Source organism: Tiliqua scincoides, chromosome 11, assembly GCF_035046505.1.
Source record: "Tiliqua scincoides isolate rTilSci1 chromosome 11, rTilSci1.hap2, whole genome shotgun sequence".
NCBI classification, from domain to species: domain Eukaryota; kingdom Metazoa; phylum Chordata; class Lepidosauria; order Squamata; family Scincidae; genus Tiliqua; species Tiliqua scincoides.
This window is the reverse complement of record NC_089831.1, coordinates 24124595-24146539: the sequence shown is the minus strand read 5'-3', so window position 1 is coordinate 24146539 and position 21945 is coordinate 24124595. Positions and strand designations below refer to the sequence as shown.

At 49.9% G+C, this 21945-nt stretch overlaps 1 protein-coding gene across 1 annotated transcript in view; it reads right to left on the bottom strand.

The window, feature by feature from the left end:
- The window catches only part of NECTIN1 (nectin cell adhesion molecule 1), a 123810-nt gene that overhangs the window by 22831 nt on the left and 79034 nt on the right, over nt 1–21945 (bottom strand). The window contains exons 2-4 of the mRNA XM_066639609.1: nt 3061–3411; nt 1813–2115; nt 728–845 (exon numbers count right to left, since the gene is read on the bottom strand). Of these exons, the coding sequence (XP_066495706.1) occupies nt 728–845; nt 1813–2115; nt 3061–3411 (772 nt within the window). The remainder of the gene's footprint in view (nt 1–727; nt 846–1812; nt 2116–3060; nt 3412–21945) is intronic.

Here is a 21945-nt window from a genome sequence, read left to right as displayed (position 1 = left end):
ACCCCTTGACTTAGTTCTCTCTGAAGTGATAAACATACGCTCAAGCTTTAGGTAGGGAGTCATGTGACTGAATGCTTCCAGCATTTTAAAAAAAATATTCTCGCCCATAGAAAGCTAGTGTATCAGGGAACAAACTAGGCTAGAGCCACTCTTCTGAACATTCTAGCTTCCAAAGTGCTGAATACTTGTTGTTTTTAAAAAAAAAAAAAATCCAGGAGTGTTCATTTGTATCTCCATCTGAGATAGTTTAATCTCAGTTCTAGATCTACCACCTCAGTGAGAAACAGGCTCCAATTAGAGATGGACCTCAGTATCCATGGGGGTTCTGTTCCAGTACCCTCAGTGAATACCAGAAACTGCAGATGCATTCAGATGCAATGCTGGGAGGAGCTAGGATCCTCTGTGCAACCTGGAAGTGGGTCATTCAGACCTAGAAACAGCTGCAGAGGCTGGGAAATGGCATGGTTTGACTGCGCAAAGGTAAAACAAAAAGTGATTTTGGCACTTTTTTCTTGTTAAAGCCATTTAAATTGGGATCCCAGTATCTGCTGACATCTGCAGTGAGCTAAATCCACCGTTGAAAGCATTTGGGAGTAAATTCGGTGTGGCATAGTCAGTGCGTGGAAACTTCCCCCGCTCTACTTGCTCCCCTTCTTGGATTAATGGGCAGTCAGAGTTCCTGGCACCCCACAGCTCGAAACCCCCAGCATCGTACACAGCTACTTACAGCTTCCACTGGTAGAGGGTAGCCGGTGGGTTGGCATCCGCGATGCACGTCAGCTTCACGTCCTTCCGGTTGAGATACCAGTTGCCATCAAAGCCGTCAATCCTCACTTCTGGCTCATCTGTAAGGGGAGCCACGGGAAGAATGGGGGGGAAGGATTGGGAAGGACAGGCGGGCAGGAAAAGGGGAGGATAATGGCAGAAGGGATGCGGAAGGGGAGGGATGGGGAAGGGTTTTGAGAAAAAGGATGGACAGGAGAGGAACACGTGAAGAGCAAAAGAGAATTTGTAAAGGATGGGTGAGTCAAGGAGAAAGGGAAGATAGACAGGAGGGAGGAGAGGATATGGAAGTGGACGAGAGGGGGAACAGGAGGTCATTAATATGCACCCTGGACTGCTTCATCCAGTAGCTGAATGACCTCAAGGAATGCCAGAGCAATGGACACTAATCTTAGGAAAGAACAACCAGGGGGCTGTCTAGATTCCTGCTTCCCAGTGGCCAAGCAGGTGCCTCCCAGTGGCATATCTATGGCATTCAGGGGTGCAATTTTTTTAACACCCCCCCAAGCAGGTGTTAGAGAAGCACATCCAGTTTTTTTTTGCAAAAACCAGAAGTGCCATTCTAATTTTGAGACTGTGAGTAGCCTCCCTGGGCCTTGGAAGACCTCCAAAAGGTACCCCCTGGCACTCCCCCCATGCATTGTGCTTGGGGCAATTGACCCCCCAAACCCCTCTTAGCTAAACCACTGCCCGGAGGTCCACATGTTGGTCAATCATTCTTTCCTGCCATGGCTCCCTTGCCATGGGTACTTAGAGCTGGACTGCCCCTGAAGATGGAGGTGGCACACAGCCTTGGGGACTAGCGGCCATCGACAGGCATCTCCTCCTCTGTGAATCTGTCCACTCCCCTTCCAAAATCATCCAAGATAGTGAAAACCATCACGCATCACGGTTTGGGCATGAGCCCAAGGGAGAATCCTGACACTGAAAACACGCGAGTCAAGCCATGCTCTGAAGAACGCTTGAGTCCCAACTCTGCCAGAGGTGTTCAGGCATCCCTCCACAGCCCTCCCAGCCCCTCCCACTCACACAGCACGTTGAGGGTCATGCTGTCGGTGAAGCGGTCCAGCTGATAGTTGACCACGCACACAAGCTGCTGCCGGTGGGCCTCGCGGCTCGGCAGCAAGCGGTACCGGCTGATCACTGTGATGGTGCCATTGCCGTTACGGATTTCCTGGAACTCCGCCTCCCCTTTCAGCTTGGTTTCCCAGGAGACGGTGCTGGAGGGCTTCCCGTTGGAGGACGTGCAGGTGGCCACCGAGATCTTCTCCATCTTGCCGGCCCTGGCCACGAGCGGACTGGAGGTACCCACCATCCGGTTAGTGGGTTTGGCTAAGAAGAAAAGGTCGCAAGGAGAAGGTGAGAAAGAGGGAAGATGCGTGGAGCAGTTTAGAGATTGCGCTGAGACTGGAGAAGCCCTGGGTTCGAATCCCTACTTCGCCTCACCTTGGGTTAGTCATCATTGCTCCGCCTACCGTGCAGGGCTGTTAAGAAGATAAAATGTGTGTGCGCGGGGGGGGGGTGTCATGTGCATTTTCCCAAGTTCCTTGGACTAGAGGAGAGATAGGCACATAGAAAATAAATGAACTGTCACAAGCCTGTTGTGAAGTGTCAGTCTGGTAGCCCTGGACTTATTTCCCTTGGGCCAGACCCAGGAGAGGGTCAGAACCCAAGTGGCTTCACCATCTTGCTTCAAAATACATCTTGGGATTTTGGTCTTTGCTAAGAGCCATGTAGCCAGTACTATGCAACTTACAACATTCTGCAGACACATCATGCGGACAGGGTGTGTTGCAGAATCTAGATCCACTAAAATTACATTTTTTTTAAAAAAAAGAAACAAGGTTCTAGATCTCATTGAGCTCAACATATATATTTGGCAATGTGCAAACCATGATATGAGTTCTCCAGTGAGTAAGAGTGAGCAGTTCTGTGCCCCATTCAGTTACCGGCCCTGTCCCTCTCTCAAGAACTCTAATCACTGCTTCTTCTTCTCATGCCCCATGCTTGACATCCAACAAACGTTCACTGCGACTGACAACCAAGGGAGGGCAACAGACTTTCCACCACAGAGCTGGGCCAGGGGAGCAAGGAGCAGATCAGCCCAGCATATCCCTGCCTCCGTCTCGCTCATCAGACAATTCTCTCGGGAGAATTGCTATGGTTTGGGTCTGTCCTTTGCTGCATGTCCAGAAAGGCAACAACCTTCATGCCAGGAAAACACACAACTGCACCATGTTGAAATCTGGTTCCTCCAAAGTTGCCCGAGGAACTTACCCAAGACAGTGAGGTTGAGCTGGTTCTCCCGATTGCCGGTGGGGAACGTTGCAAACTCGCAGATGTAGACGCCTTCGTCCTCCAGCTCCAGGCGTGAGAGCTTGATGGTGCCATCCTTGTTGGAGGAGTTCTGGAACTTCACCCGGTCCTTGTAAGGGTCCAGAATAGACACACCCATGTTGGGGTTGAAGATGGCCACATTCTGCTTTGAGCCATTGGTGGTCTTCTGCCAGGTGACCTGGGTAATCTTCACGTTGGGGAAGGGGTTGGCCAAAGTGCAGTGCAGGGTCACGTCCGTCCCGATGAAGCCCGAGACGGTATCGTTGACGAGCACTGTCTGAGCCCAAAGGCCTGCAATGAGAGTAAAAGGGGGGGGGGAGTCAAGCAGGAGAAGGAAACGCAATTGTGTTGTTGGAATTCCAACACATCATTTGTCGAGTTAACTCTCTTGGGAGAAGGAGGATTCCACAAGTCGTTCTAAACATGGTTCATAGCTCCATAGGTAATCCTGGGAGGCACACTATGGGAGGGTTTTCCTCTCTCCATGGATAAATGAGTTTGGGCTGCATTTCTGAGCCAGAAAGGAAACTCACTGGAGTGCACAGCAGTTTTGTGAAGTGGCTCCACAAAGTTAATAGTCCACATTTTCACTAGCCTGATTGCTGATGTATATTACTTACAGTGGGTCCACAGTATCCGTGGGAGATCCTCTCCAGGACCCTCCTGCAGATACGAAATTCTGCAAATAATGGGGGGGGGGTGGGGGTTCAGAACACCTCCAGACACAACGGGAAGTCACCGGTGCAAACCGGAAGTTGTGGTAGGATCCAAAAGGTCCTCTGTGGCCCTCCAGTCGTGGGCTCAGCGTCCACTGATTCTGAAATCCATGGAAGCTGAGCCTATGGACAAGAAAGGCCCATAAGAACAGCCCCACTGGATCAGGCCATGGGCCCATCTAGTCCAGCTTCCTTTATCTCACAGCAGCCCACCAAATGCCCCAGGGAGCACACCAGATAACAAGAGACCTGCAAGGCCTCCTGGGAATTGTAGTTTAAGAACATAAGAACAGCCCCACTGGATCAGGCCATAGGCCCATCTAGTCATAAGAACATAAGAACATAAGAACAGCCCCACTGGATCAGGCCAGAGGCCCATCTAGTCCAGCTTCCTGTATCTCACAGCGGCCCACCAAATGCCCCAGGGAGCACACCAGATAACAAGAGACCTGCAAGGCTTCCTGGGAATTGTAGTTAAGAACATAAGAACAGCCCCACTGGATCAGGCCATAGGCCCATCTAGTCCAGCTTCCTGTATCTCACAGCGGCCCACCAAATGCCCCAGGGAGCACACCAGATAACAAGAGACCTGCAAGGCCTCCTGGGAATTGTAGTTTAAGAACATAAGAGCAGCCCCACTGGATCAGGCCATAGGCCCATCTAGTCCAGCTTCCTGTATCTCACAGCGGCCCACCAAATGCCCCAGGGAGCACACCAGATAACAAGAGACCCGCAAGGCCTCCTGGGAATTGTAGTTTAAGAACATAAGAACAGCCCCACTGGATCAGGCCATGGGCCCATCTAGTCCAGCTTCCTGTATCTCACAGCGGCCCACGGTTTAGGCCCAGAGTATGTGTGCCTAAAACTGGAGAGGAACAAAATGAACCCAACAACATTTCTGTGAAATTCTCCTGCTTGGTAGCCGATACGTGAAGATTCTTACAAACAGATAAGTGGCATCTTATCTACAGGCTGGTTTGAACATGTATGTTCATCACCTGATGACTGCAGGATCAAGCAGCAACTTGTATGTGCTGATGAGCCTTCGGAGATCCAACACAGCCAGCAGAGCTGTCAGATCGTAGCACCTCTGACCTGAGGGATTTGCAGGGACAGGACTGGAACTACTCAGTACTGTGCAACCAGAGGGTGGCACATGAACATGTGAACCAGAGCCGTACATTCAGTAATCCTGAGATGGGACACCATACACTGCGCCTGCACGTGTGAACCAGGTCTACCTTATCTGCAGGTGCTGGGTTTGGGGCATGAAGCACAGCCCCAAACCCACTGTGGGTTCCTCCTACCCACTCTAGACCTTACAGTGGGATAGAAATGTATAAAATAAAGTAAAAATCCGAATGGACAATGGCTGGTGGTTCTCTGAAGGTGAAGGGATGGGTAAAGACGTTTTGGCTGGTGTCAGGATACAGGGATTTGGTGCCCCACACGGCTTGGAGATGTTCCCCATAACTAACAGCAGAAGAACGATTCACACAGAAATGTGAAAGCTGCAGAAAAGTATGTGCAACTGTACATCATTTGCATAATCTATGCAGGGTGCAAAATTTAGCTGCACGCATGTATCCCTCCCTCCCTCCCTCACACACCCCTAAATATAATCAGGAAGCCATTTATGGCATGGGGGTATCCTTGGATATGAGCTACACAGGTGACATGTTTTCAAATTCTTACATAAGAACATAAGAACAGCCCCACTGGATCAGGCCATAGGCCCATCTAGTCCAGCTTCCTGTATCTCACAGCGGCCCACCAAATGCCCCAGGGAGCGCACCAGATAACAAGAGACCTGCAAGGCCTCCTGGGAATTGTAGTTAAGAACATAAGAACAGCCCCACTGGATCAGGCCATAGGCCCATCTAGTCCAGCTTCCTGTATCTCACAGCGGCCCACCAAATGCCCCAGGGAGCACACCAGACAACAAGAAGACCTGCATCCTGGTGCCCTCCCCTGCATCTGACATGGCCCATTTCTAAAATCAGGAGGTTGCACAGACACATCATGGCTTGTAACCCGTAATGGACTTTTCCCCCAGAAACTTGTCCAATCCCCTTTTCAAGGCATCCAGGCCAGATGCCGTTACCACATCCTGTGGCAAGGAGTTCCACAGACCAACCACACGCTGAGTCAAGAAATATTTTCTTTTGTCTGTCCTAACTCTCCCAACACTCAATTTGAGTGGATGTCCCCTGCTTCTGGTGTTATGTGAGAGTGTTCTCTCTCAGCTGATGCCCTTCCTTCCATGCAAAGGAGATAAGCCTTTTGCAGAAATAATCAACACTTAAATTCAGCTTTTAAACACACAGACACACAGGGCCCCACATCTTTAGTCTAATCTACATGTTTACAGATAACACTCCAATAATTATACAGCTGGTATTTATATTTAAAACAGGGTGGGGGGAACACAACAGGGACTGCACAGGCAAGGCAGTGAACTGGAAAAGCAGGTCCTCCCAGATAGGAGAAGAAGCTTGGGGAGAGGCGGAAGGGCTGCAAGAACCAGGAAAGGAGGAACCCTGCAAGGAAGCGAACAAAGGCTGGTGGGGAAGGAGGGGCTGAGGCCACTGATGCGGGGACATGGCACAAAGGAGCGATTCTGGTTGAGCGCAGGGGCAGGAAAGCAAGGCTCTTGTTCATCCCTTTTCCACACCTACATTCCAGGGACTCTCTCCACATCAAAGAGCTTCTGCCCATCCATGACTGAGCCCTGGTGCAAGCCACACTGGGTTGTCTTTTAAGGGCAAGAAGGGGCTGGTTGGGCCCTGTGGAAAACAGGATATTGGACCCGATGGCGTCTGAGTCAGAAGGCAAGCCCTTGTGGAAGAGGGAACCTTCATGCTCAGGGGTAGTCTATTTCTAAATACCAATTCTTGGGGGACAGCAATGCAGGACGGTGGCTGGTTTTCTGCCCTCTTTGGGGGGCATCTGGATGGCCACTGTAGGGACAGCAAGCTGGACTGGGAGGGTCTTGGATCCGATACAACACACGCCCCATAGCTACACATGGCAGGCAAAGGTCAGAAGCGGGCAGGTCAGGCTGCCTTACAAGAAAACGTGTCCATTGGTACAAATTTTGATGCAGGCCCCATGGGCAGCTTCTGCAGAAGCCCAGGGCTCCCTGGGACATTCCTTGAAAACCACTGATCTAGAGTTACAAAAGAGAACAAAAACCAATTGTTGACTTGCAGTCTAGCAAAGGATATTGGGGGTGAGAAGAGGAAATGTACTTGCACAGGTTAACAATCCATCCTGCCTCTTGTGGGCCAGTTCACACATGCAGGTAAAGCTCTCCTGATTACTCAACCTTTACCCACTGAAACAAACGTCTTCTGTTCTGTGGCTGAGTGAGATACAGCACATGGATTAACAAGCACACAAGCGCGCTTGCAGGCATACAAACGCATCCCTCGGCACATCCAGGCCCAAGTGAACTGATTTGAACTCCGGCTAGGATGACTCTCCAGCTCCGCGTTCCAAGCTACCATCTGCAGAGGCCTCCTCCGCCGCTCACCTCTGCATCGCTGCTCTCAGCTGCAAGCCCAGCAAAACTCGGACAACACGCAGATGCCATCTGGTGCCCATGGCACTGCATCAGTCCTGCCTGAACCCCTGCCTGCTCCACTGAGCTTGGCCAGCTGCAGGTTGACTACACACAGAAGCTGGGTGTGAGGCCAGGGCAGCAGGGAACCACTGTCCCAGGGCTACCATTGCTGCAGGTGCTTGGAAAGGGGGGTTCTGGCCAAATTATGAATCCTCCAGCTGGGGGTTGAGGGCTGGGACACTGAGCTAGATGGCTGAGGGCTCTGATGCACGATAAGACAGATATTCTTCTCTCAGATATTTATTTCCAAGCGCTTGGACTGGCAGAGTAAGAAATGTTGTGTGTAGGATCCTCCACAACCTTCTTGCTTCCCAAGAAAAGCAATGGTTGGCAACCTTCCTTCAGTCTCGAAAGACTATGGTAGAAGCCTACAGCACCCAGTATTCCCAAGCGGTCTCCCATCCAAGTACTAACCAGGCCTGACTCTGCTTAGCTTCCGAGATCATGGTAGAAGCCTACAGCACCCAGTATTCCCAAGCGGTCTCCCATCCAAGTACTAACCAGGCCTGACTCTGCTTAGCTTCCGAGATCATGGTATAAGCCTACAGCACCCAGTATTCCCAAGCGGTCTCCCATCCAAGTACTAACCAGGCCTGACCCTGCTTAGCTTCCGAGATCATGGTAGAAGCCTACAGCACCCAGTATTCCCAGGAGGTCTCCCATCCAAGTACTAACCAGGCCTGACCCTGCTTAGCTTCCGAGATCGGGCATGTGCAGGGTAACAGTTGCTATACAAGAGGGTCAAGTGGTGCAGTGGTTAGAATGCCGGCCTGGGGGGGGAACCAGGTTCAGACTCCCCCCCAACTTAGCTATGGAGACTTTGAGGAGCCAATCCTATCCCATTTTCCAGTGCCGGTGCAGCTGTGCCAATGGGGCATGCACCGCATCCTGTGGAAGGGAGGCAGTCAGAGGCCTCCTTAAGGTAGGGGAACATTTGTTCCCTTACCTTGGGGTTGCATTGCAGCAGCACTGGTGCTGGAAAATTAGATAGGACTGGGATCTGGGTAAGTCCAAGTCTATGAGGCCAACCGCAGCAAGTCCCTCAGGTGGTGCATCTATTTTAAAGTATCTAAATCCCCTCTTTTCCCCCTCCCCAGCACTGGGGTATATTAGAGGGGGGGAAGACTGCCTCCACCCACTCACTATTGCTCTTCCACCTTCCTCATCCTGGATTTGAAAAGGGGCTAGAAGTGGAAGCCTGAAGGACAGTGCTGTTCTAGTTCACCACTTTCCTCGTCCACACTCCTCTTCCACTATTTCCTTCTCTTTCTTTCCGAACCCAGGCAGGAGGCAAAGGGGGGGGGTGACATTTGGTCCATGGTCTTAGGTTGCAGGAGGTTCTGGGTGCTCGCTGTCTTATAGTTTAACCTACCTCACAGGGCTGTTGTGCATTAGGAGGGAAAGAACCTTGCAGGTGGGTCTAGAGCTCTTAGCAGGATGACAAATACTATTACAACAGTCATAATCAAATTTTGCAGGATAAGACACATCTTGCCAAGGGAGTCAGTCAGCAAGACTAATGCAGGATTCAGTCTAACTAGTTGTGAAATTTTGAAATAATCTTTTTTTTTTTTTTTTTTTAAGTGCAGAGAGATCTGGTGGGGATACAGCAGTGGGGCTTTCAGCAAACAAGGAAGCCCCCTAGATGAGTGTTGCCAGAGACCAGAAGCACGCTGCCATTCCCTTCCCCTTTGCTAAGGAGCAAGCACTGTCTACAGCAATGCCCGCACCTGCACCAGGTGAGCGAGCGCCTGCCAGGCGTCCTGGCTCTGGAGTGCTTTGTGGCTCTCCAAGCGAGCATGTGAGAGCTTGCCGGCAAGCGGGAGCCGTCACGTAGCAGAGGGCCTGGGAACAGCCTCCCAAACAGCGCTTGCTTTGCATGTCCTCCTTGCACTCCCAGGCTTTGCAGAGATGGCGTTCAGCAGCACTGGCACCACCCCGTTTCTTGACACCTGGCCAAGCAGGCAGAGTCAAGGCGGCCACTTGGGTACAGTACCACCAAGACGCGCTGCGCTCAAGCAGGACTAGCCGCTTTGGGGCTTGGGAAAGGACATTTTCTGCTCTACATTTTATTTGTTTTAAACCCTGTCCACACTAATCTATGCAATTCCATGCTGGAGGCTGTGGGGGTGGGGACCCGGTTTTGGAGGCCATAAAAATTAAATCCAAACAGCAAAAAACCTACATTAAAGCAGCCAAGGCAGTTTACTAAAGTTACTTAAATTACTCAGTGATATTAATATAATAGTTAATAAATAAAATATTAAAAACTGTATTAATAAATACAAAAATAAAATACAGGTGTTGTTTCCCCCCCCCCCCTAAGTACTTGTTAATCACCCCAGTGCCTCTGCATTCACTGGGTAGAGCTCAAGGGGGAGGGAAGAGGTGGGCATCTTGGGCAGCCTGCTTCCCCCCATTTATTCCTGATATATCTGCTATATCCAAATATTTGGGAAGGGACCTGGAGTAATTGGAGTAGGGTAGGCACCCACAGCTCCTGCATCATCATTGCTTCAGCCCCACATAGGCAACTAGGCTCCCTGCAGAGTCTAGTCTGCAGCCAGATCTACAAGTGGTGCAGGAGAGGTTACCTTGACAAAGGCTGCCAACACAACCCACGTGCCAGCTGAGGAATGGGGCCTGCAAACAACTCATCTCTGCCAGGCTGCCTTGCACAGGCTACGTCAAGCTCTTGCATGCGCCTGCTCCGAAAACAACACATTCCACAGTTTGAGACTGGAGGGGAAAGGGAGATGAGGAATGTAACCAGCTTCCTGCTGGAAATCGAGCTTCCACCCAATGCACCCACACCATGTGGGGCTCCCTGAAGGGTAAGGTGGTAAGGGGGGGGGGCAACTAGTGTCCTGGCTTATAGGATCTGAAATCCAGGAGGGTACGTGCAAAGAAGTTAAGTCAAACTCACATGCCAAACCCCAATGGGAATCTCCAGGAAAGAGAACCACATAAATAAGAGCAAGAAGGTCTTATCGGGATCTGGGTGCACAGTTTGAATTCAAGCAAGAGAAAGACCAGACTGTTTCAGGTCTCATTCATACACACAAAGGGAAAAGCACACACTGCCTGCATTTTCTGTGTGAGCTGTCCACACCTGAGCCTGGTTCACACACACACACACACACACACACACCACAACACTTGATGATTCTACAAGTGGGATGAATGGCTGCTGAATGTGTGAATGGGTTCTACACAAATATGCTCCATTTCGAGGTATGGGAAACCTGTGGTGGCTTGTCCATACAAGCCTGCAGCCATCTTTGACGTCACAGCCACTGAGCGATCCATGAGCTCGTGTAAACTACTCTGTGTGACTAACCTCTGATGCGCTACAACTCCCTCCGCCGCTGGTGTGCTCTGTGAGTCACAAGGACAAGCCCAGAAATTGTCCCTGGGAACAGGAAAGAGGGAAAGAGCTCAACTTCCTGGAAAACTCAAAGAACCTACCCAGTGCTATGCGCGTGTGAGAATGTGCAAAGTAGAGTTCTGGAAAGAATGAGGGGACAGGCAGTTCCGCCCCCCAGCAGCATTTCTGAGCCTCCACTGGTTGTTCTTCTCCTGCCCTCGTGGGGGGGTCAACCAGCCAACAGAGCACTTAACGAAATTAGACCTGCGCATCAGAGCAATGCCAAGCCAAACTCGTCTCCTTCTCTCTGTGGTGTTCAGGGCCAAAAAGCAGCTGAGCACTAGAGACAGGTTGGTGCCAAGGTTTCATTAGTGGAGACCTCGGCCCTCCTTCCTCTGGCTTTGCATTTGAAGTGGTTTGCTTGTAGCAGGGCCTGTGCCAGGGAGATTGGCTGGTTCATGCAACTGTAGGTCTTAGGTGTGTTCAGAAGAATGCGGGCCACCCTCCTGCTGTCTGGGGTGCCAGCTGTTAAGTGTGAGGAGGGCAAAGGAGACACAAAGGGAGTTTTTTGCATGACAGTAGCTACTCTGCCCATAATGCATCCCCCCCCCCCCGCCGCCAGCAACATGTTCAGCTCTGAAAAAACTTGCACTGTCAATTTCAACCACGTCAAGCAAGGCCAGGGCAATCTTGGCAAGCGTGTTTGTTCTTTGATCCAACCTGCTAGACAAGCCTGTTCCCTTTGGAACTCATGAGCTGGGACTTCTGCAGGATGGTCGGAAGTGGCATTGGATGGACAAACAGAGACCCCTGACTTTGTGCCCAGTTGTCCTTTGGGATGAGTCACGGCGGGATACATAGCAGAAGGCCAAGCAAGGTCAGACATGCCCTCAGTGTCTGCACCAGTGATTTTCAAAGTCTCACAGCACACTGATCTCTATGATCTTCTCTATGGTCTTTGCCCCTTGTGATGTCACCTCCGGATTCCAGGGGACTTTTTTTGTGGCTCTGCTTCTAGGGCAACTATCCATAGAAATGAATTGTCTGTCAACAAGAGGAAGAGCCAGAAGGGCGAGAGGGACAGACAATTCATTTCTACGGACAGTTGCCCCAGAAACAGAGTCGCAGAACCCAGAAAGGTTTTTCAGAGATTTTCAACTGTTTTGCTCCAAACTCTTGCAACGCACCTGTGGACCTTTTACAGCACCAATAAGGCAAAGTACACCAGATGAAAATCACTGGCCCTCTGCAGTGATTCCAACCAATGCTGGCACTACAAAAAAGCATCCCAAAAGAGAAGGGTCTCCAGGGCCCCTATTATGCCCCGTCTGCTTTCCTATAGCATCTGTGGGGCCTTTCACAGCTTTGAGACACAATCAGCAAGCGTGATTTACCCCTGTCACATGACAATAAATTTGCACCCCTGGATCTGTAAATCTGTGCCTGTGCATGCTGTAATATAAAGCAAATCAAAACGAATGCGCTCCCTCCGATCTCTGAGAAACATTTTCATCTTCATAGTAATGACTGAACTGCTCAGTGCCTTCCAAGCCTGGAAAGAGATTTTCGGCAATTTTCAACCACTGTGCTCCAAGCATGCAGCACACCTGCAGAACTTTAGGGGCACACCAGACAGCCACCTAGGACAGTCACCTGACACCCACCTGCCCAGTGCTCCATTCTTTCCCTTGATCTGGCAGGTCTGCAAAAGTCTACAGATCAAGTCTGGGCTTTGCCTGGGAAACAGGTAGTCCAGACTGTGCCTACCAGGCTATTACACTCAATCCCTGCTACATTGCTCACCTGCCACCTCAGGCACTGGTCTCAGCACCTCCTGACACCTGGTTCCCACCTTACTGGTTATTCAGCTTTTCTGCAGCCTGGTATACTGGTGAGAATGTCTAACCATTTGTCCCGGGTCGCACGATAGCAGCAAGAGGGGCGTGAATTAACGTGGAGAAGCTGAAGAGCATCAATGGATTTGAAGCTCCAACCCACGACTGGTCTTTGCACTTAAAGTCCACATGATCCCAATTGTACCCTCACCACCTCCACCATGAGGACTAGGAACGCCTTCAAATGAGAGCGTATGGGGGAGGAATGCCAAGTTTCTCAGAAATTTAAATAATGGATTTCTCCCTGGATTTTGAATAGTATTTTATATACACAGAACTACGGAAGACAAAACAACCTTGGGGTTGTTCTGCTATGGAGATAAAGAAGCAAGGTTACCTACTTGCAGCGCAAGGAAGATTAGTTCTTTTTCTCCCTGCCTATCTCCAAAACCCCATTTATATTTATTTATCTTAAATACACGCTGCTTTTCTATTAAAAAAAAATGTCCCAAGCAATTTGAATGAAATAACTTTCCTTATTACAATAAACACACAGAATTCTTTTTCCATCACCAGCCTTCGCCGCATACAAGCTACCACAACTTGCATACAATGTACCGCATACAATTCGCCGCATACAATGTACCACAACTTGCATGTACAGCAAGCTGTACCATGAAAGCCACAAACAGCACAAGCACCAGGTACCTGCAGCACACCTGGCTGGGACACAGGGGTTGCGGGTCACATCCAGGGCAGAGTCAGGCCTCCATTCTTCCTTGCCATACAGTGGCATGATCGCATATTTTTGACTCTAGCGGCAAAAGGGGTCAGCTACCACTGACGTGATCGAGTGCTGAACTTATTCTCTCTCTCCCCCCACCCATGTTTACAGTTCAACTGGTTTCATGCAACTGACATTTTCCAATGCGAGCATGGAGCTCAAAGCCAGAACCCTCTGCAGTCACAGTCTAGATCAGTGCTTTTGAACCTTTTTCATCTCCTCCTCCTTCCCTACAATCCTGCCCGTGCTCTTAGATCATCTGGGGGGGGCCCTTTTGACTGTGCCGCCACGAAGAGATGTGAGAGGGGCAGCGGCCAGGAAGAGGGCCTTCTCGGTGGTGGCCCCCAAACTGTGGAATACCCTCCCCTTAGAACTGCTCCCTCGTTGCTAATGTTTCGGCGTGGACTGAAGACCTTTTTATTTCAAAAAGCTTTTAATTGTTGACAGGCTGGCTGGCGTTCTTGCTTTTTATATGAAAATCCACGGGGTTTGTTTGTCTTTAGATTTTTTAATTATTGTAAATTGTTTTTAATGATTGTTTTTAATGTTGTATTTTTTAAAGTCTGTGTAAGCCGCCTTGTGTGCCCGTTGGGCAAAAAGGTGGGGTATAAATTAAAATCATCATCATCATCATCATCTCACAACATACTGACAAGGCACTAAAATTGTCAAGGCGCACCATCAGTTTTTTTAACAACTGACAAGGCACACCATGCTGTCAATGGGGGCTTACATCCCACATTGGCCCTACTAATAAATGACCCTCTCCCAATTCTCACGGCACACCTGGGGACCATTCGTGGCACACCAGTGTGCCACGGCACAGTGGCTGAAAATGGCTGGTCTAGATGCACCGATTTCAAAAGGTTTCATTCTCTCCCACTCAAAATACCCACATCTTTGCCCTGTGACATGAAACCGGAGGCTCCCAAATTCAACAGTGCCTGGGGAGACTGCTATGAATCCCACTTCCTTAAGAATCATCACCCACACTCCTGCAGCTCAATCAACCTGGGGGATTTTTCTCAACAATTCTGTAGTATGTGAGTTTTACTTCCTCTCAACACAAATCATGAAGATTAGGATTGTCACTTTTTCTCTTTTTAAGCACAGTGCTGTTAGTCCGACGCCCCCACAGCACCTACGCAATGGTTGAAAAACACAAACCAAAATTAGCTGAGAAACAAAATATATTACTTTTTCTCTCCAGCATTGTTAATTAACATGTTGCTTTAAAAAAAAAAGAAAAAAAAAGTTCCGTAGAACTTACTGCATTTATATAGGTCTCAATAAAGTTTTTTTGGAAATAATGTTCAGGGAAGTTAGGAAAATGGGGAGGGGGAGAAGAACTGAATTATTTCATTGCAACGGCATACAACTTCACCCACAGAGCACCAAGGGTGTTCCCCCACCTGGCCACCCATATTTCCTCCTCACCACAATTCTGCCAAGAATGATGCATCATTCCAAGAGAACTGGGAGAGGGGTGGCACTCCCCACTGCTTCAGTCACTATTTTAGCCCCCAATCTTGCCACTTGGGAGTGAGGTGACATTTCAGCTTATCCTTCCTAGCTCTTTGTCCAAGTCCCTCAGACAGCCATAAAGGTGATCGGGGGGGGGGGGGGTAGACCCTCCCCTGGCAATGCTCCAGGTTGAAGCCTATGAGCAACAACTGTTCAACCAGACACTTAAGAACATAAGAACAGTCCCACTGGATCAGGCCATAGGCCCATCTAGTCCAGCTTCCTGTATTTCACAGCGGCCCACCAAATGCCCCAGGGAGCACACCAGATAACAAGAGACCTGCATCCTGGTGCCTTCCCTTGCATCCGACATAGCCCATTTCTAAAATCAGGAGGTTGCACAGACACATCATGGCTTGTAACCCGTAATGGATTTTTCCTCCAGAAACTTGTCCAATCCCCTTTTAAAGGCGTCCAGGCCAGACGCCATCACCACATCCTGTGGCAAGGAGTTCCACAGACCAACCACACGCTGAGTCAAGAAATATTTTCTTTTGTCTGTCCTGACTCTCCCAACACTCAATTTGAGTGGATGTCCCCTGGTTCTGGTGTTATGTGAGAGTGTAAAGAGCATCTCCCTATCCACTCTGTCCATCCCCTGCATAATTTTTTATGTCTCAATCATGGCCCCCTCAGGCGCCTCTTTTCTAGGGTGAAGGGGCCCAAACGCCATAGCCTTTCCTCATAAGGAAGGTGCCCCAGCCCCGTAATCATCTTAGTCGCTCTCTTTTGCACCTTTGGCACTTTCACATTATTGCTCTAACCCAGGTGTGTCAAACATAAGGCCCGGAGGCCGAATGCGGCCTGCAGAGAGCTTTTTATCCGGCCCTCAGGCTGTCAGCTGCTGAGTAGTGCTGAGGTGCTACTGCTGAAAACTGGGCTGAGGTTTTACACATGCAAATTGGGCTGTCCAGTTTCTTGAAATATGATCAAGCTTTGCATATTTTCTCTTCTGTCATTTGCAGCGAATGAGTTCCTAAATCAGAAAATCATTATTTTGGGTTATGACCTGTTTAATGACATCACCTCCTGCCTAATGACATCACTTCTGGCCCTTAGCAGGCATCATGAATGCCATTCGGCCCTTGGTACGACACAAGTTTGACAACCCTGCTCTAACCATTAAGCAAGAAAAGCTTCAGTGTGGAGTATTAGCCCTGGGCTGATCTACGCATCCTGACTTGGGGCCTCGTGTCCAGCAAACACAATGACAACCTACCCCAACACTAACCAACTTTCCAGTGCTTACTGTGACTGCCCCCCCCTCCCGCAGGATGCAGTGCACACCCCTCTGGTACGGCTGCATCAGCACTAGTTAGTTAGGATTCAGCTATGAGACTTATTTCTGAGCACAAATGCAAAGTCTGAGGCTGTGAGTGTTATAAGAGGGTCCTATACTTAAGAATATAAGAGCCCCGCTGGATCAGGCCAAAGGCCCGTGTAGTTCAGTTTCTTGTATTTCACAGTGACCCACCAAATGCCTCAGTGAGCATACAATACAACAAGATACCAGCAACCTGTTGCCTGGTCCCTTGCATCTGGCCTAAAATCAGGAGGTGCTTCTACCCATCATGGCTTGCAACCTGTGATGAACTTTTGCAAACAGTAAAAGGAAAAAGAAAAAGATGCTGACTCTTGCTGTCCAATCAACTGCGGTTGACCAGGGTGGTGACCCATAACTGACAGTGGTTGAATGCACTTTACTGTGTTAGGATCCACAGGGCCAACGAGAGGCTACAATTTTATCATTCTGCCTGGCCACCTGCCCCCACTGAGCCTCCAACAACAGGCTTTCTGTCTGCCACCCCAAGAACTTAATGATTCCTTAGTGGGCAGAAAATGTTGAACAACTGGATGTCATCAATACATTGGAATGAATCCCATTTTGCATCCTCTCCGGATTGCACCTACGACTGGATCCTGCCCCCCCCCCCCAGCACATCACTCCACCATTGCCCACTCTTGAAAGGGCTGGTTTCTTGTTGGCATCCTTCAGTTTCGGAAGACTATGGTGTCACACTCTGAATGGTGGTTCTGGAACAGAGTGTCCTCTCCAGTGCGCGAAGCCTGGGTAAAGTAGATATGGAGGATAGACTGTTACCCATGCAGCAAATCCCCCCTCTCCACGTCGCTGAAATGGTCCAACGGAAAGGCAGAGGCCAATACGGTTGGTTCCAGCGGCGTCGCAGGAGTTGCCAGAATGTGCCTGTGTTCAGCCATGAACTGCCTCAGGGACTCCGGCTCTGGATTTTGCCTCGAGGTTGACTCCTGAAGCCTTTTCCATAACTGGATGTAGCCACAAGGCAGTGGAGGTTTGGGATCAGAGTTTTCCTTCTCTCAGATGAGCTGCCTTCCCAGGCTCACAAGTTCCATCTACCTGGTGGCTGTTCAGTCGCCTCTTATGGACAAGTATAGCCAAACTGAGGGCCTATTTTTATCCCCAGCCCTCAGGTGAAAGGGCTGGTTAACTGTCCACATTTCCAATGGCCTGGATACAGCAGCTCTAAATTCAGTAGGTGCAAACCACAACTCTGAATGGGGAGGGGGCAACAGGGCTAAAGGTGTCCTGACTACCTAGGCTGGGGGGGGGCAGTACTGGTCTCTCCAAATGTCACAACCAGAAGCTAAATGCTCCAGAGTTTCTAAGCCCGACGGATGATCTCCGATCACCAGGAAAGAGGAGATTTATGCCCCCCCCCCAGCCAAGCAACAAATCAAAGCCTTTCTGTCCAAAGAAACCATGTGGGCCTAATGCCACTTTACACCACATCCCACAGGTTCAGCCTGCTGCTGATTTCTCTGATTCTCACAGAACACCTCGGCCTGCCAGCCTTCACCCCCCCCCCCCAAGGTACTGAATACAGCACTGGAACACTTCCTTGGCATCCCTGCAGTGGTGATGGCAAGAAAAGACTTGCTGATGGACAGGTCAGGGGGTGCAAAGACATTAAAAGGGTGGGAAGTGCTGGTGACACAGCCCTAGGCAAAATGGGTGCGGCTTCCTCATCAGTAAGCCGTCTCCCCCCACCCCCACATTCCCACATTCCCCACGTACCGTCATCATGACTCTTCCATGTGCTTTTTGTGGACTGCGGACTTATGGGCCAGAAAGGGAAATCAACCCATGCCTGAGTACGGCCTGAGTAATGGCACACGGAGTGGGGCGAGAGGCAGGCAGCGGGCTCTGAAGCCAGGAAAAGCTGAAGGGGGAATGTTGCAGCTGCCAGCACTGGTACACAGCCAAGGCCGCCCTTCCTTTGCTTCTGGGAAGTCTGCCATGGGGGGGGGGGGGGTTTGCTACTGATTGCTTCCCAGAGAGCCGGAAAAGAAAAAGGCACCCTTGTTTCGATGTTGCTCCCGAAAGGCGACACCCTCGCCACACCTGTGCTTCGTCGGAGGAGGCTGGGTGCCCACCAAGGCAGCGCAGTTTCCCTCTTGAGTCAGCAGTGCTCGGTGGCTCTGCCTTGTCATCTGAATCCCAAATCCTGTTCTCACGCTGCTTAGCCAGCAGGATTCAGAGGCCAAAAGGTGAGACGCGGCTGCTTGAGCAACAGGGTGGAAAGGCAGCCTTAAAATACGATGGGGAGCACTTTTGAGTAGATCGTCATCAGCACAATGGAGCCAGGGGGTGCGTGTGGGATTCCAGCGGCAAACCTCCCACCCCCACCCCCACCTGCAGGCCACTGGACCAACCTTACAGTGACACTTGCGCACCAGTTCCTGCGCTCTGTCACTTGGCAAATCCATGAAGTGTGAGCAACGGAGGCCAATGTTGTACACATGCTGGAAAGCATGGCTTGATCCTAGAAGAAAAGTCCCAGGATCCAGAGGCTGAAGGATATTGTCTGCAGAGTTTAGAGCCTACCACAGGCTTTGCGGCAGCTTCACCTACTGTACCACTGTTTCCCCTACGTCCACTAAAATTGAGTGTCAGGAGAGTTAGAACAGACCTAAGAAAATATTTCTTTACTCGGCGTGTCATTAGTCTGTGGAACTCCTTGCCACAGGATGTTGTGATGGTGCCTGGCCTAGATGCCTTTAAAGGGGGATTGCACCTGATTTCTGGAGGAAAAGTCCATCACAGTTTGCAAGCCATGAAGGGTATGTGCAACCTCCTGGTTCTAGTAGAGGGCTGCCTCAGAGTGCCAGGTGCAAGGGAGTAGCGAAAAGACGCAGGTCTCTTGTTGTTTTGTGTGCTCCCTGAGGTATGTGGTGGGACACTGTGAGCTACAGGAAGCTGGACTAGATGGGCTTTAGGCCTGATGCAGTGGCACTCCTCTTATGTATATACCGAGGACTACTGGAAAAAGGCCTGGGGGGGAAGAAGCTTTTGCTTGAACTGGCCCTGGAGGAAGAGGAAAGGCGAGGATTCTGCTGATGTAGCCTGGGAGAGGCTCTCCTGTTGTAACACAGCAAAATCCAAAGCTCAGCAAGATGTTCCCGCCACAGCCCTGACTCCCAAGGGGTTGGGCTCCACCCCATGAGTAAATCCCACAGCAAATCAGCACCATGCCTGGCCTCTGCTGGAGCCAACAGGAACTACTTTTGCAACTAATCTGGAGTACTATATATTGGCAACCTTCAGTCTCGAAAGACTAGGGTATCGCGCTCTGAAAGGAGTGAGGATGCAGTTTCAACTACCCCCCTCCCCACCCCCAGCTGTGAGTAAAACCGTTTGCGGTTATTGCTAGTTAAAACAGATCAAACAAAACCAGCTTGCAGGCGTTGGGGGACTTTGGACATTGACTTTGCTCAAACAATTCTTCTCCTTGGGCAACCAAGTCCTGGAAGCAGCCAATTCCACCAGGGCTTCTCATTTGCCTGTCACACCCGATGGACCTGCAAGAATATCCTGAGTGAAGTCTGTCCACTGAGAAATGTGGCACACTGAGCATGCCACACTTGGAGTGGTAGTGATTAATTGCTTTAAAAAAATTGATTCCATCGTTCTCTCCTTAGGGACTCCCGGCAGCTTAAAATGTGATAACAATGCACCAATACAAAAGGCATTGAAACAATAGCAGCAATAAAACAAAGGGCAGAAGCAACATCCATCAGCATGTGCAACAGATAATAAAAATGCAGAAAATGTGTTTTCTTAATCCCAGATTAAACTCTGGCAAGGAGGGAGGCAGAGAATGTCACCGTGTTGGGGGGCAGTTCTTGAGAAGGCCCCCTTGTGTGGGCCACCATCTCTAGCCCACAAGTGACAGGATACACCAAAGAGTGCTCCCTCCTCCAGATCTTATAGGACAGCAGGTTCATAGAGAAGAAGGCAGTCCTTCAATATCCTTGACCCCAAGATGTTTCAGGTAGGTAACCACCAACAGCAGAACCTCTCTGGTAGCCAAAACAGCAGGACTTGTGGGCAGCTGTGCTTAAGCATTGGCTGAACTTTCCAAAGGGTCTCCAAGGGTGACCCCATGTAAAGCACATTGCAGCAATCCAATCACAAGGTGAAAAGGGCATGGATCACTGCACTTGAGACAGAGAGGGGTGCAGTCGGCATAACTAGTGAAGGTCGCCAAAAGCACTCCAGGCCACATCTGCCACCAGACACATCCCACAACAGACCTGGATCTAGGAGAGCCCAAACTGGGAACCAGCTCCTTCATAGAGAGTGCAACTGCATCCAGGACAGGTTGGCACACCATCACTGAGTCAGCAGGTCTCTTGACCACGCATACCACTGCCTTGTTGGGTTTAATTTCACCCTGTTTGCCCAGCCCTTTGCCAACTCCAGACACCCATTCAGAACCTCCAGGCACGTCTACGTTCTTCTTCATGACTGAGCTGCTATTTTGTGTTTGCTATGTATATGACATTTGCAGTATGACAGTAAATGCCTACTTTAAATAACGATGAGGGTTCTTTATTCTTGTGGGTGAAAGTCATTGTCATGGTTAGTACTTAATCTAGAGTCAATAACCATTGAAAAAAAAGTAGTTTTTCCAACCTAGTTTGAGTTATTTTCATAACGTAGCTGTGATTTCCGTTCCACTGCAAAAGAAGTGGGTTCGCTGCTGGGTAGTTTTAATTACTGACCATCCCCAAGGACGTGTTTTGGTGTTAATACGGAAATGTGCCATACTCGGGCTCAGCCACAGTCTGTGGTAGATGTTGGGTTTGAACCCAGGCCTCAAAGAGCCATCCATAAGGCATCTCAACTTCCGAACTTCCAGCTCACCTTTCCATTCCAGGAGGCAACCAGTTCGGATTTCCATTCTGACTGCATCAAATCCAAACATCTTCCTCCCTTACTCCTGCTCCTGCCACCTAAGCTTATGGCTGAACTCTTGTCATGCAACACCTCTTCCTGCTCATAACCACTCCAACTTTCCTGCTTTGAGCAACAAAGAGATTGGAGGTTGGGTGAGAAGCCGCAAAAAAACTTCTAATCCATGAAACTAATTTGCTTCCAAAAGAAAGGAAGTCGAGACCTCACAGCTCACACTCACACACAAAACCCAATGAAAAAAACACACACACAGCCCTGAGCGGGCAGATTACAGAGGGAGCTGGAAGCTGGGAACTTGCAACACTTGGCTGTGAGAGGTGATGAGTCACCAGCAGCACAATGAAAGCATGACAAAAGCCGAAACTGTGCTGACTCAACTTCTGGGCTGGATGGCAGGGGGAAAGAGAAGAGGAGGGGGGGAACTCCTTATTCCCATCCCCTGCCTCAACTGAGCAGCCTTAAACTGTCATCATCACTTTGAGAAGGGTGTCTGGAGAGTTCTGAGATTGGGAAGAGCTTCTCTTCCATTCCCTGGGATTTGCCTGAGACTGGAACCCTGCGTATGGCCCTCTGCAATGAGACACCAATCTGTGGTCTGCGTCCTGGAGCTCTGCGTCCAGTTTGGTTTAACTCATGTTAAAAAAGGGTTCAGATATGAGGGGTGCGAGCACAGGCTGGTCAAAGGAAGTTGACTTATCCATCTTAGAGAATCAGAAGGTTATGGAGTGAAGGCAAC